At 42.2% G+C, this 14,432-nt stretch overlaps 1 protein-coding gene across 2 annotated transcripts in view; it reads right to left on the bottom strand.

Annotated features, from left to right (window-relative positions):
• Positions 1-10,844, bottom strand: part of ASRGL1 (asparaginase and isoaspartyl peptidase 1) — a 32,595-nt gene extending 21,751 nt beyond the window's left edge. Inside the window, exons 1-3 of one of the 2 annotated variants that reach the window (XM_050950965.1) lie at positions 10,753-10,844; positions 7,264-7,461; positions 818-960 (exon numbers count right to left, since the gene is read on the bottom strand). In XM_050950965.1, the coding sequence (XP_050806922.1) occupies positions 818-960; positions 7,264-7,450 (330 nt within the window). In that variant the 5' untranslated portion in view covers positions 7,451-7,461; positions 10,753-10,844. Of the gene's footprint in view, positions 1-817; positions 961-7,263; positions 7,462-10,244; positions 10,437-10,752 lie in introns of those variants that run through there. The other variant, XM_050950964.1, reaches the window with a different exon arrangement.
• Positions 10,845-14,432: the final 3,588 nt, after the last annotated feature.

The raw sequence follows: 14,432 nt of genomic DNA, 5'->3' as shown, positions 1-14,432 counted from the left end.
TAGAGCTTTCCCATTGGTTGCAACACTGTGGCTACGCCATTGCTGAAAAACACGCAAGTAATTTCCTCATGTAGATACCCATTAAGAAGCACTTGTTACTGGAGAAAAATGACATAACAGTTAACATGTACTCAAGTCCAGATGCTTATGATTCCATTTGCCAAGTATTCTGATAAATTATTTGTGTTCAAACAAGTTCAGTTACCACAAGTTGCATCTTTTACTTCGATCTGCACCTAGTGCAAAGTTGCAGTGCTAGTCTGTGACATCACTAGTCTTCCCAGATCAATCATCTGATTAGTTCACAAAATCTTAAAGTAGAAGTGGACATGTCATCCAGTGTAAGCTATTAAACCATCTAATAGAGTCACTACTGTGTCATTTACTTCTATCGCCTGACTTTGCATGATTGTATGTAGGGGACAATCTCCAGTACATTGTCCTGCAGGATCAGGCAGGAAGGCTGTGAGAGACACTGCTCTTATTAAAACAAGTATCTACAGTATTAGCTCATAACGTGAAAACAACTGGCAAAGTACATTTGTATATCAATTTCTCCTCAAGTTTTCAAGTATATGCAACACCCTTTTAAGTGTTGAATAAAAATTAGCACTTCAACTAATTTGAAAATCTAAAACCAAAAATAGTCTTCCCTCTTTATATTCATGCCTATGGTCTCTACCAGTACCACTGATTTCTTCTTCCTTCCCTGATTTAAAATACTACACAAACATCAAAAGGCAGTGAGGTGTATCAATACATGCAATGAAATCTTAAAATAAAGAATGTTTCTTATTCAAGTGCACATTCAGCATACCTTTTCCATGACAAGACGAGCAAGCTTTATTGGGTTAGCTACACATTTAACTGCAGATACTGCTCCTGAGGCTAGACTTTTTCCATCCATGATAATGGCATCCATTTCTACTTCACCCTTCTCATTTAAAACAGATCCACAGCCTAAAGACCAAAAGGGAGGGGAAAAACAAAAAAAGGCATTAAGATCTAAACATGGGGTGATTCAGTTTTATTAGCTTTTGTTAGGCAAACCTTTTTTCCAGTTTGTGTATCAACTTGTTTTAATTCTCCTAAATGCCAAACAGGTTTTGAAAAGAGAAACATTCCTGTTCAAACAGAAATAATTAACAGGACGGTATATGGAACTTAATATAACTGAATTTTAATGGTACCTAAGTCACATTAGGTGTGAAGGGCAGAGTTATAAACAACTATAAATGAGACTTCTTCCCCAATATCATTTTTTACCCACAAAACTATTTTACCTCCACATTCCTCCAACAATAGATGTAATGCAACCTAGCTGCTCAGATCAGAGATAAAGGCCCACAGTATATTGCCAGGCCAAACAACAAGATTTCAACCACTGTTGGATCTGATGCAATAGCACAAATGCAAAATTCTAGCCAGAGTGAAAAAATATATTTTCCATTCACCAAAAGTCTGAAATATGGTAAAATATTTATTATTAGCAAAAATAAATGAAGGAATTAAGTAAAACACTAAGATAAAATGCTATGAAAATCTAAGCAGTTATTGGAATAGCTTTTGTAACTATTTATGTCAATTCTGTAGCAAAACCTTCCATTAACAATGAGATGTGTGATATGCAGGGTAGTGCTGCAAAAAATTCTAGTAATAGGAATATTTTATTATGGGTGCTGGTTAGTAATCGATCATCACTGAAATCAACACAAATGTATAAGTCTTACACACAGTGGGGAGAAAAGTACAACTCCATTTGAAGTCAAGCTCCTATTAGAAACACTTTCAGTATGTTGTAAACAGGATTGGTGCTTTAGCTGTGCTTAAACTGTGAAAAGGTATTTTCCTGTTAGTAAACACCAGTTTCCATCTTTCTTTAATATTTGTTTAACAATCTCTGACATTAGACTCTTAGGTCAAAATATTATAGACCTGGTGACACTGATTTCTGTGAGATTATTCACCTGAGTAAAATTATGTATGTGCTGATGTACAGGGGATGAAGTATCGGTGAGCTCAACTCCTCACTTTCCACTAAAAGCACAGAGCTCTCTTTTCCCCCATAGTTTGAATTCATCCACAATTTAGGATTGCCAACTCTCCAGATTGGCCTGGAGTCTTCTGGAATCAGCACCCATCTCCTGGTGACTATTGAAAGCTATGTGGGAGATTTTAATAGGATATTTTAAGAAAGTTACATTACATAAGTTGGGGGAAAAAAAAATCTCCTGGAATAGTTTCAGTCAGAGTTGGCAACCCTACAGCTGCTCCTGCACTATTCAGGTCAGTAAGTTGCAGTCTGTGACTACCACTGGCTGCCATCTCCCTGCTGGGTCACATATCTGTTCCTACCTGACATGCCCAGGAAGACAAGTTCATGCAGGTGTTTCAAACCCGGGGTGTTCAAACACGACAGCTGCTGTGCATTGAGATGGGCATAACTAATCACAAGCCACTACATTTGCAGCAGCACTTCACAAAAATATGGGTCATTTAGCCCAGCTTTGAATCAAAGGCAGGAAGCAAGAGCCAAGGGAAACCCAAGGGCCAGCACCCAGTGGGTCTGACCTCTTCCAAATCGTAGTAGGGGTTGTAGGGCATTGCACTTATCTAGCAGATGTGAGGGAGTCTGTGTGTGCAACTTTGTCTGCTCTCACTGGAGCCTGTTTCTCCACCCTCCCTACTATCTACGGACCATAGTGTAGCTGGGCCTGCAAGGGAGAAGAGAGCATAAAGAGCCTTATACTCCTTGCACAGGAGCTGTAGTCTTTGTACATCTTGTACACAGTAGGTTCAGGGTTGCCACTAGCAGGTCAGGCTTCTGTATGAGATATAGACGGGCTGTAGAGCTATTCCAGAGAGATACACCAGAGATGTAAGACAATTTAATAAACTGCCAGGAATAGCTGGTGTGAACTGGTTATGTTACACAGAGCACCACCTTGTGGCTGAACGGTATAATACATATTAGAATTCCATTCCATATGGAGTGTAAACTAACACGGTTAGCCCCCACAGCGGGGGTGGGAAGGAGATGTGACCATGACCCCTTTTCTCCTCAGCCAGTGGAGCTAACCAGCTTCTAAAGGGAGTACAAGCTACACGCTCTGTGCATGCACTTAGATCTGGAAGACATTGTGACTCTTGAACGCCTGCAAGGGCTGCGACCGCATCTGCTCTGTCCCCTCAGACAGAGACCAACACCTACAAAATCTCCACCAAGCATTCTCAAAACTACAATACCCACACGAGGAAATAAGGAAACAGATCAACAGAGCCAGACGTGTACCCAGAAGCCTCCTACTGCAAGACAAACCCAAGAAAGAAACCAACAGGACTCCATTGGCCATCATATACAGTCCTCAGCTAAAACCCCTCCAACGCATCATCAGGGACCTACAACTCATCTTGGACAATGATCCCACACTTTCACAGGCCTTGCGTGGCAGGCCACTCCTCGCCCACAGACAACCTGAAACATATTCTCACCAGTAACTGCACACCGCACCGTAGTAACTCTAGCTCAGGAACCAATCTGTGCAACAAACCTCGATGCCAACTCTGGCCACATATCTACACCAGCGACACCATCACAGGACCTAACCAGATCAGCCACACCATCACCGGTTCATTCACCTGCACGTCCACCAATGTAATATACGCCATCATATGCCAGCAATGCCCCTCTGCTATGTACATCGGCCAAACTGGACAGTCTCTACGCAAAAGGATAAATGGACACAGGTCAGATATTAGGAATGGCAATATACAAAAACCTGTAGGAGAACACTTCAACCTCCCTGGCCACACTATAGCAGATCTTAAGGTGACCATCCGGCAGCAAAAAAACTTCAGGACCAGACTTCAAAGAGAAACTGCTGAGCTTCAGTTCATCTGCAAATTTGACACCATCAGCTCAGGATTAAACAAAGACTGTGAATGGCTTGCCAACTACAAAACCAGTTTCTCCTCCCTTGGTTTTCACAACTCAACTGCTAGAACAGGGCCTCATCCTCTCTGACTGAACTAACCTCGTTATCTCTAGCTTGCTTGCATATATACACCTGCCCCTGGAAATTTCCACTACATGCATCCGAATAAGTGGGTATTCACCCATGAAAGCTCATGCTCCAAAACGTCTGTTAGTCTATAAGGTGCCACAGGATTCTTTGCTGCTTTTACAGATCCAGACTAACACGGCTACCCCTCTGATCATTCACAACACACAGCCCAACTGAACCCTGTTATCTGAGAAGAAACCTGCATCACTTGGTCCTTACCCCTATTTCCTCCTCACCACCTTACTTGTCTCTTAGCAATGCTGGTGTTTTCCAGCAAACATTACACAATAAAACTGCTCTCTCTTTTATGGGAGATAAACACCACATGGTGGGTTTTAAACAGCCACTCCAATCAGGCCTCTCTTCACATAGCTTTCAGCTCATTTTCTCCTGCTCATTAAATACAGCTGTTCTCAATGAGCTTTAACACATGTAGCTGTATATGTAAGTGATTACAACTACTTAGCATGTGCATTAGGGAAGCCAAACTTTAACAAGTGGGCAGCAAAACTGTTTCAGCTGAAAGCTCAGGCCCACAACCTTAGCAATTTTTTGTTAAAAGTCAGTTGTCATTTAATGTGTGAAGTACATTATAAACAGACAATGAAATACAGTTATCTGAGCAAAGAGTAAATTGGAGTAAACATTATTAAGCAAAACAATCTATTTCAGGCTTAAAATATCCTGATCTGCTCATTTATAACAAAAGGTGGCCACAAGACTCATTCCAGGAAAAGGGAAGCCATATTCATGTACTTTGCTTTACATGCTAGTTAAATGTTAAAACTGTTGACAGATCTTTTTGGTGGAGGATAATCTGAGGTTTTAATCAGCCATTTGTGATAGTTTGATAAATTCTGAGCAGTTGCTTGCAGTCATTAGATCAGCAGAAACAACAGTTTAAAGACATGGGGCTAAATTCCCCTCTCAGTTACACTGAAGCCAAAGGGTTCAATGCAGTGAAGCTAATGAAGTAACACCAGTGAAAGAGAAGGAAAATTTCACCAACAGATTCTTTGTCACGTGATACAGCCACTCCATTTTAATGGATTAGTTGGCTGACATTGGGGTAGTAAGATTCAGAAAGGACATGACTAACAACCTCAAGTCTTGTATTCTAGAAAACAGGGCAAAATTTCCCATTGAGGGCAGTATTTTGCAGATGATCACTTTTCCTGCCCTAGAGAGAGAAATACGTAACTTTAAAATATCGGTTACTGTGTGTCTGAGCTTGATGTCTACAAGATCGACAACTTGGACAAGGAATAATGGTGAAGTGAAGGGGAATGAAAATATCCCCAAATGGAAAAGCTAGGTACATATGTGGTGGTGGCAAAAGAATGATATACCTATCCTTCCCGAGCCAACTTATTTTTTCTACTCCCTCCTAGTAGGACTCAAGAATAGTAAACCCAGGAGTCATAAGATACTGTATAAAGGGATATGGAGAGCCTGGGGTCAGCTTTTGGGTATTACAAATTATATTATTTCACCAAAGAGTCCTGTGGTACCTTATAGACTAACAGACGTATTGGAGCATGAGCTTTCGTGGTGAATACCCACTTCGTCAGATGCATGTCATATTATTTCAGTGGTCATTGTAGTCAGCCAAGTTTTCAGCCTTTTAAATATATTTAAAAAAAAAAATCTCAACAATGGCAGCCAGATATACTACGAAAAACACCACACACAAGTAAACTTTACTCATCCAAGAAGCTCCATTGGCTTCAAATAGATGCTTTGTCTGAATAAAGATTAAAAAATACATGTTCACATGTGTATTTGTAGAACCATCTATACTTGTGCGCAACAAACCAAGAGACCACATGATCTTTTGGTTGTAATTCTTCCCTTTCCCCTATCCTCCGTTTTTCATCATCACACAGTGTTAAGTTTAAACGTAGGCCCAGACCTCGTGACTGTCTCCCTGCAGGCAGATGAAGACCTAAGATCAAGTGGACCTGCAATAAAGTTGGCAAAACTCCTCAAGGGATCATGGATTTGCCTGTGCAGACCTAGCTGATGTCTTATATGTAAAAAAGGCAATGTCTGGCCAGAGGAGTGCTTGTCCGACACATACAAGGTAAAGCTTTACAGTACTGAAGCATTAAAATAAATAAAACGCTGAAAACAAAAAGTTCACATACTGATCCATTAACATGAGCAAATCAAATCTCCAAAGGTTGGGGGAAGAGAATAAAGACGGCTCTCATGGACAGACAAAGAAAAGTGCGAGCTCAAGTAGAGAACAAATCTAGGGTTGGTTATATAACAACCCCACCGTGCGTACCATGTTTGCCCCATGTGTCCGTTCCCATTTTGCTAATTTGGAAAAGACTGTCACCAGCAGCGTTTTCTACCCAATTCAGTCACAGAACAATATAATTCTAACACAAAGTGAAATGGCTTTTCAGGGTGGGGAAGGCCATATGATACTCTCTGAACTAGGTGGCGATGATGAAAACAAGCGCTTCTACATAAAGCACTAAACAAAATGCGGGCCTTTTTCTTCAGCTCCATTCCTGACATATTGAGTGGGAGCACAAAAGGAGCACTATTTTCTACTCACTTTAAGCAAGATGATAAAATGGGGTTGGGGGGAAGGAGAAAATATTAGACAGAATCATTGAAGATAGGGGCTCATAACTGGTGTTCTTAGCAACGAGCGTACTTGTAAGCATTCACTAATTGTCTACTGTCTTAACAGCACTGGTATTCTGAAGAGAACAATCCCACTCAGGCAGCAGATATAGGCCAAGCACTGACAAAAAGATTGAGGTCCAAGTTTTGCCCATAGTTGCATTCAGGAAATCTAAATGGAAATGCCAGGGTTATAATGAAGGTATAATTCACTCTTGAGGGTGTGGGTCTCTTATTAAACTCATAGTACAAAAATGAAGAAACTTCTGCAGAACAACACTGCAGCCCAAGAACAAAGCTGCAGGTTTAAAAAAAAACTGAGACCAAAAATAGAAACTCTTCCTCCTTTTGTGAATCTACATGCTCTTTACTTACAATGAGAAATAAGACATCCTGAGAGGCCAGCATCCAAACTAGTGCAGTCTGTACTCAACTAAATGCATCACATTGAAAAATCCCACCCCCACAAACCAACAACCAACAGAGCTAAATACACAAGGATAATAATGTGGTCTACATAGACAGATTTCATTCTGTGGTTATATGCTTGAAAAATTACCTGCATTAAAATGTGGATCATCTTCCATTGATGTCACTGCTTCTTCAACTGCATCTAATGCATTGCCTCCTTGTTTAAGGATACTGTAACCTTTCATTGCTGCTCTGGTAACACCTGAACGAGCTCCTTCTTCCCGATCTTTAAAGATGCGGCCAGCTCCACCATGAACCACAATAACAGGCTTCATGCTGCCAAATCCTTGCCAATTACAGATGTAGAAACATGTTATTCAGAACTTATTTTCCTAAAACACACGCAAGGCAAGCAGCTTTAGCAATTGCTCCTTTCTTCATATTCCAGCCCCATAGATTAAATCCACTATGGTGCTCAGTGTGATATTCACTAGATTTATTTTTCAGGAGACTGAACAGTCTCAATACAGGCTTCCTGATTCTGTAATTCACCTCAAGTGCTGACAGGGCATAAGTATGTTGACCTTCACTGCATATTGCAAAGACCATCTATTTACTCAGCCTTTTCCTGAGGGATGGGTTGAGGAAGGAGGGTTTTAGAAGGTCCATTTGTACCACCACTATAGTTAATGGAAGGTCTACATGTGACTTTAATAGATGCAGGACTGACCCTTCATACCTCCTGGGGAAAGAGAATTTGGTTTGAATAATTATTTCATGTGTATTTTCAATTATATTATTCATATAGCTTGAGATACTGTGATAGGCACAGATTCTATACTCTGAGAAAATAAATAAGAGCTCGACAAATGAGAAGTAGAATTATACTCAAGAAAGGCAAAAGAGAAAAGCACCTCTTGGAGAAATGTTATCATACTTAAATACTTTTGTCTGTATATTCTCTTTCTGCATTATGACTGTATATTTAGTAAGTAACTAGAGCCAGAAACAGCAGCTACAAACTGATTGAATCATATGGTTAGGTGAAAAAGAAGGAGGAAAAAAATGAGGTCATGACAATTCTGCACCTGAAATGGTTTTGGTTTCAAGTTGCTCTTTTTGTTCACTGATGGCAGAATTTGGTCTTAAGATACATGCAGGTGACCTTCATTCACTTCAGTGGGGGCTGTAATTTTTTTTAAGTGAATCCTAACTTTGACAAGCTTTTAAAAATAAGTTTGCACACTACATATCTACATCTACAAGATATTGCACTTGTCTCCCTCAACCTGTTTTAAGAAGTTTCACTTACATGGGAAGAAATAATTCTTCTATAACAAATGAGGAAATTAAAATTTGAGGCTTATTCCTGCTAACCCTTCCTTCATGTCAGATGAATAATCCTTATCCTCCACTTTAATCAACGTGTTTGCACAAGTAAGTTAAAGCTACTCACCTGACATATGTTAAGCAAGATCTAGCCTTAGTTTAAAACTTAACTAATGCTTTTGCTTGGATTTCAAACCTTTGACCACCTGCAAAGTAAGAGCAAACTTTGCATTCTGTGAAACAAGACGCTAAAAGCTGGTAGTGAACAGTTTAATTTTTATCTTTGACTGTATAGAAAGGAACATTAATTGGTTTGCCTCTCTGTAAAGAATGAGAAATAAGGCATCTTGAGAGGCCAGCATCCAAACAAGTATAGTTTTCATTCACCTAAACATATCACATAAAAAAATTTACACACATACCCTCAACTCTGGTGAGAACAAAGGTTTCTTTGTCTTTATGGTCATTTCTCCTTTGCTTTTCTCCATTTCCATCTTATTTCTTGGACTCATGAGGCATTTCACTGAATGAAATTGGTATATCAGGATTCACTACTATTATTAAGAAGATGACGCATGCCAAGGGGAGGAATAGACTTGGATACAATACATCTTTTCGCAAATAGGTGGTAAACTATGAGCTATGTGATATGGTAAATTACATTTATCACGCAATTGTCATAGTCTGGATTCTGCCTCCATTTTCTTCTGTGACTACTTCTAACATTACAAGCCTCTGAACAGTCACCTGATGCCAAAAACAAACCCACTTCATTTTATTCTTTACCTTCCCAAATGTTTACTCTGAGGTATATGATTGGCATTATTTAGTCCTGGACATTTGACTGGTTTAGAGGCTCAGTCTTTATAAGCCATAGGGTTTTGGAAAGGGAGCTTTATACCATATTACCACTGTTACTTATAATAGCACACTAAATGTGCTAGGCATTGTGCAAATACATAGGGAGGCACCGTCCCTTCTGCAAATGGGTTACAGTCTAAAAATGGGGCACACACTTACTTGATTATAACTCTGAAAGATACTATGGTATTAGACTTTCAAGCGGAGGTATTTATGTAGGGCAGCATTTGTATTGTTAAACAATACTTTCCTCTTTGTCATGGAGAGTCCCATAGTAGGAAGGGAGTCTGGCTTTACTAAGGGAGGGATACAAAATAGTTTGGGTTTAAAAAAAAAAACGCTCTAACACCAGTTTCTGTTAAATTTGACACAAAGATAATATAGATGGTGTCATGTGACATAACTTTAATTCTCACTGTTTTAGGGTGACCTACATAACTCATTCATTACTTTGCAACTGGTAAGGAGTTTACCCTTCCCCAACTCTTGCAGATCAAACCTTTCTACCCCCTAATCATGAACTCTCTCAATAGATTAGATTTGTGGTACTGACCACTACCGAGATTAAATAAAGGGGGAAAATACACCTCTTTTAGCGTAAAATGATACAGTTTAGAAAGGCAGATTTGTTCCCCTGCCCTTTGGGAGAGGGAACGGATTTCAGAACTCAGTCCTCACACACACTCCTTCTGGAGACAAAGGATTTTCAATAACGAGAGTTTAAATGTCTCCCTCATTCACAATTCCCCACCAACACTTGCAGACAAGCGACAGTTCCCAGAAATTCCTGAGAATCTCCCTGTGGACCAAACCAGCGCGAGCAGCAGAGGAAGCAGAAACAGCAAGAAGCTGTTGCTGCAGCAGCAGCAGGAGGAGGAGGAATACATTCATTCACGCCGCTGCAGGCTGTGTGTTTTGTTACAGGGTAGCGTTACTCACAAATGGTTGTTCTTGCAGGCTTCACTAATGAGTAGAAAATCTTAAGGGGGGACACAGGAACAGGAGCCACCGGTCTGCAAATGTTCAGTCTTACTTCCGCATGAGATGGTTCTAGTGTAAAGGGCTGGTGATCGCCTAAGCAGCAATTATCAGGCATGTTTGCCCTTAGTAAAAAGAGCTGCTCTCTTCCTGTCTTTGAACGGATTTGAAGGAAGAAGGCTCCTTTAGTTAAAATGGCTACCATTTCCTGGGTCCTCTCAGAAGCGAGGCTAGTAAAGGCTGCTATCTATTACTGTCACTAGGTTTGAAGCTAAGGTGTCGCCTGTTAAGATTTCTACCCCACCTTACCCTCTAGCAGTGGGCTTTTCCTGCCTTTTGTTCTCCCTGAGGCTCTTATGAGGTGAGGAGGGAAAAGGGCTCAGGAAGCTGAAGGGAAGCGCAGGCTAGGAAAGGAAAAAGGAGAGCTGCCCCCTTCTTCCTGCCGGAGTGGAACTGCCAAATCCCTCACCTGGCTAGTTGCCTTCGGCTGTGTGAGTTGCAGGCAGGGATGAAAGTAATTTACAGGATTTAGGAGACTACCGGAGTCCTGAGGGGGTGTGGCCTCATCCGGAAGAGGCGTGGCCTCTCAAGATTTAAAGGCCCTGGGGAGCCAGCTGTGGCTGGGAGACTTAGAGCCTTTAAATCAACCAGGGGCTCCCAGTTGCAGAGGTGGCTGGGAGACCCCTGGGGCTCAGGGCCAAATTAAAGGGCCTAGGGCTCTGGCTGCTAGGGGGAACCCTGAGATTTGTGGGGCTGGGGCAGGGATTTAAAGGGTCCAGAGCTCTTGCCACTGAGGAAAGTCTGGAGCCCTTTAAATCCTGGCCTCAGCCTGGCCACCAAAGCAGTGGCTGGGATTGAAAGGGCTCTGGGCTGCCTGTAGCTGTAGGGAGCTCTGAGCCCTTTAAATCCTAGCTGCAACAGGGATTCAAAGGGCTCTGGGTTCCCTGCAGTGGTGGGGAGCTCTGAGCCCTTTAAATCTCAGCCATGGCTGGGATTGAAAGGGCTCTGGGCTGCCTGCAGCTGTGGGCAGCTTAGAGCCCTTTCAATCCCCACTGTGGAAGTCAATGTGATCCAGCACAGTGTACTAGCTCTTGCCGGTATGCCGGATCAGCTTACTTTCACCTCTGACTGTTGTCACAAACAGGTAGTCAAGGGTTAATAGAACAGAAGTACTTCATATCTCTTTGGCCTGTAAAGGATTAACAAGATCTGTGAGCCTGGCTGTCACCTGACCAGAGGACCAATCAGGGGACAGGATACTTTCAAATCTTGAAGGAGGGAAGTTTGTGTGTGTGCTGTTAGATTTTGATTGTTCATTCTGGGGGCTCAGAGGGACCAGAGGTGCAACCAGGTTTCTCTCCAATCTCTGTGATACAGGCTCTTATAAGTTCAGAATAGTGAGTACTAGGTAGATAAAGCGAGTTAGGCTTATGTTTGTTTTCTTTATTTGCAAATGTGTATTTGGCTGGAAGGATTTTACTTTGTACTTGTATACGTAGGCTGGGAGGATATTCCCTGTGTCTATAGCAGAAGGACCCCATAACATATTCCATCTTAAATTTACAAAGATAATTTTTACTGTTTTTTTTCTTTCTTTAATTAAAAGCTTTTCTTGTTTAAGAACTTGATTGTTTTTTTGTTCTGGGGAGACCCCAGTGGACTGGGTCTAGATTCACCAGGGAATTGGTGGGGAGAGAAGTTAATTTCTCTCTGTGTTAGGATTACTTTCTCTCTCAGGGAGAGTCTGGGAGGGGAGAGAGAAGGAGGGGGAGGAAGGTGAATTTTCCTCTCTGTTTTAAGATTCAAGGAGTTTGAATCACACAGTGATCTTCCAGGGTAACCCAGGAAGGGGAAGCCTGGGAGAGGCAACGGTGAGGGAAAGGGTTTACTCTTCTTGTGTTAAGATCCAGAGGGTCTGGGTCTTGGGGGTCCCTGGGCAAGGTTTTGTGGAGACCAGAGTATACCAGGCACTGGAATTCCTGGTTGGTGGCTGCGCTACAAGTACTAAGCTGGTAATTGAGCTTTGAGGAATTCATGCTTGTATCCCATCTTTTGGATGCTAAGTTTCAGAGTGGGGAATTATACCATGACAACTGTATGTATGTGTCACAAACACTACAACTGCAGCCTGCCACTGACCAGCAGCAATCCTAGCAACCGGCCCCTGTGGGCTGCTGCCTGCAGAGAGCCAGCAGGTGCTGCCAAGGAGTAAATAACCAAGGCAAAAACCACAGCTGGGGTGAGAGGGGAAATCAGGAGTGAATGAAGGACAACTGGAATAGCCTTCATGAAATGTACAAGATATTTAGAGAAAGTTTTGTCAATTTCAGCCTCTGCACTCTGCAGACAGGACAGAACAAAAAGAGATCTGAGATTACACCCGATGTCCTAAGGACATTTCAGGTGTTTAAATCAATATATAAAGAGGGTGGATTGGAATGAAAACTACTATTTCTTTCAAAGGAGGCACAATAATTTCCCTGAATATTCAGTTTTCCCCTCCAATCCCTTTGTGGTTTTGTCTATGGGGGCTATTTGCTTTCCCTGTGAATCTTTAGTTGCTTTAGCAAAATTGCTTTGCCCAAAATAAACCCTAATCATCATGACATCTTTCCACCATGTTCTCCATGTTTTGTGTTTTTTTTTTTTAAACAGTAACATTTCAAAGAGGACCTGCAAGCAGTTTGGACATCACAACCAGGATCCTCTGCTGGGGAGGGAATGGAATAGATTTGAACTTGGAGATGGTTCCTGATTTTGATTGTGTTTAGGAGATCCCCCTCATCCCGGGGGCAGAAAAGAACTGCCCCTGCAAGGGTCACACACACCCTACAACAACTGGGAGTGAAATTAACAAGGATCCCAGAAACAGCGCCTAACTCTGGGCACTGAACTGCACAGGGAACAGCTGAGTTTAAACTGTTCTTTTGCAGGCAGCAGTAGCAGGCATTTCAGCCAGTCTCCCTACTGCAAGCTAGAGCCTAGAGGAAAACCCTTGCTGGAGGGTGGGGGGCAAATGGGGAGGAATGCAGAGCCTTGTCTGCAGCCTGGCTGGAAGAGGGGGAGGGAGGAGCCAAGAAACCAATGTGACAGTGAGTTTTCCCCTTCCATCTGCTTTTAATTAGCTCTGAATTTAAGCTGTGCAGCCAAATGCTTGTATTTGTTGTGTATATTAGTAGGAGAGATCCCCTCATCCCTGGGAGAAGACAAGGACTGCCTCTGTCATGGTCCAACACACCCTCCCCTAGACCCCCTCCCCCCAGCTACTGTGAGTGAAATTAACAAGGATGCCAGAAACCTAGCCCTGGGAGCTGAACCATCAGGGAACAGCTGAGTTTAAAGTATTCTTATGCAGGGAGCAGGCTTCTCTCTCCCTCCCTCAGTCAGTCTCCTTTTCTTACTGGTCCTTTGTACTGGCGCGTACCAGCTTACTTTCATCTCTGGTTGCAGGTTAAATGTGCAATGGAAAATGCACATGCACATTTGTGGAGAGGCTTCTAACTAAAGATCAGCAGCATAAAGCACACAGAAACCTAATCCTATCTGCTGGTTTTAATCTCTGGAGTCTAAATTAGTGAAGTTGAATGCAGGTGAAATTGGACAAGTGGAACTTTATTAAACCCGGTGGACCGCTCTAGCCGCTTCGCTGAGTTGCTTCCTGCCTAACTCCCTACGTTCCCCTCACCAGGGCTGTGCCATCTATGAAAGTCTCTCCGGGAACATGGTCCCTCTGGCAATGATACAGCATTCAGGTTTTTGAATTCATGAGCCCATGTGCTGCCCCCCGTCTGTAGGTTATGCTGCTGGCTCGTTGGGCACAAGAGCCAAGATCCTCAAAGGTATTTAGATACAGATAAATATCTTCAAGGGTCTGGGCCAAAGCCTATAGGGACATCTGTGACCCCAGATGGACATTGGAAGTGATTTCATTTTTGCAAATGCTCATGTTTACAAGCAACTCTGTCCAAGGAAGATCATCATAGGTAAACCCCACACTAGATCTTTCATTCGTGCTTATAATGTTCCTGTTTTGCCACAGCAGCAACATAGACTGCAGGCAATATTATGTAACGCTGTAGTCTCAGGAGCACTGGACAAGGACATGCACCGATTCAGTGAGCCAATCCCAGGCAAAGCCACCTATATGAA

This window comes from Gopherus flavomarginatus, chromosome 4 (genome assembly GCF_025201925.1).
Source record: "Gopherus flavomarginatus isolate rGopFla2 chromosome 4, rGopFla2.mat.asm, whole genome shotgun sequence".
Taxonomy (NCBI): domain Eukaryota; kingdom Metazoa; phylum Chordata; order Testudines; family Testudinidae; genus Gopherus; species Gopherus flavomarginatus.
This window is presented reverse-complemented; position numbering and strand designations above follow the sequence as displayed.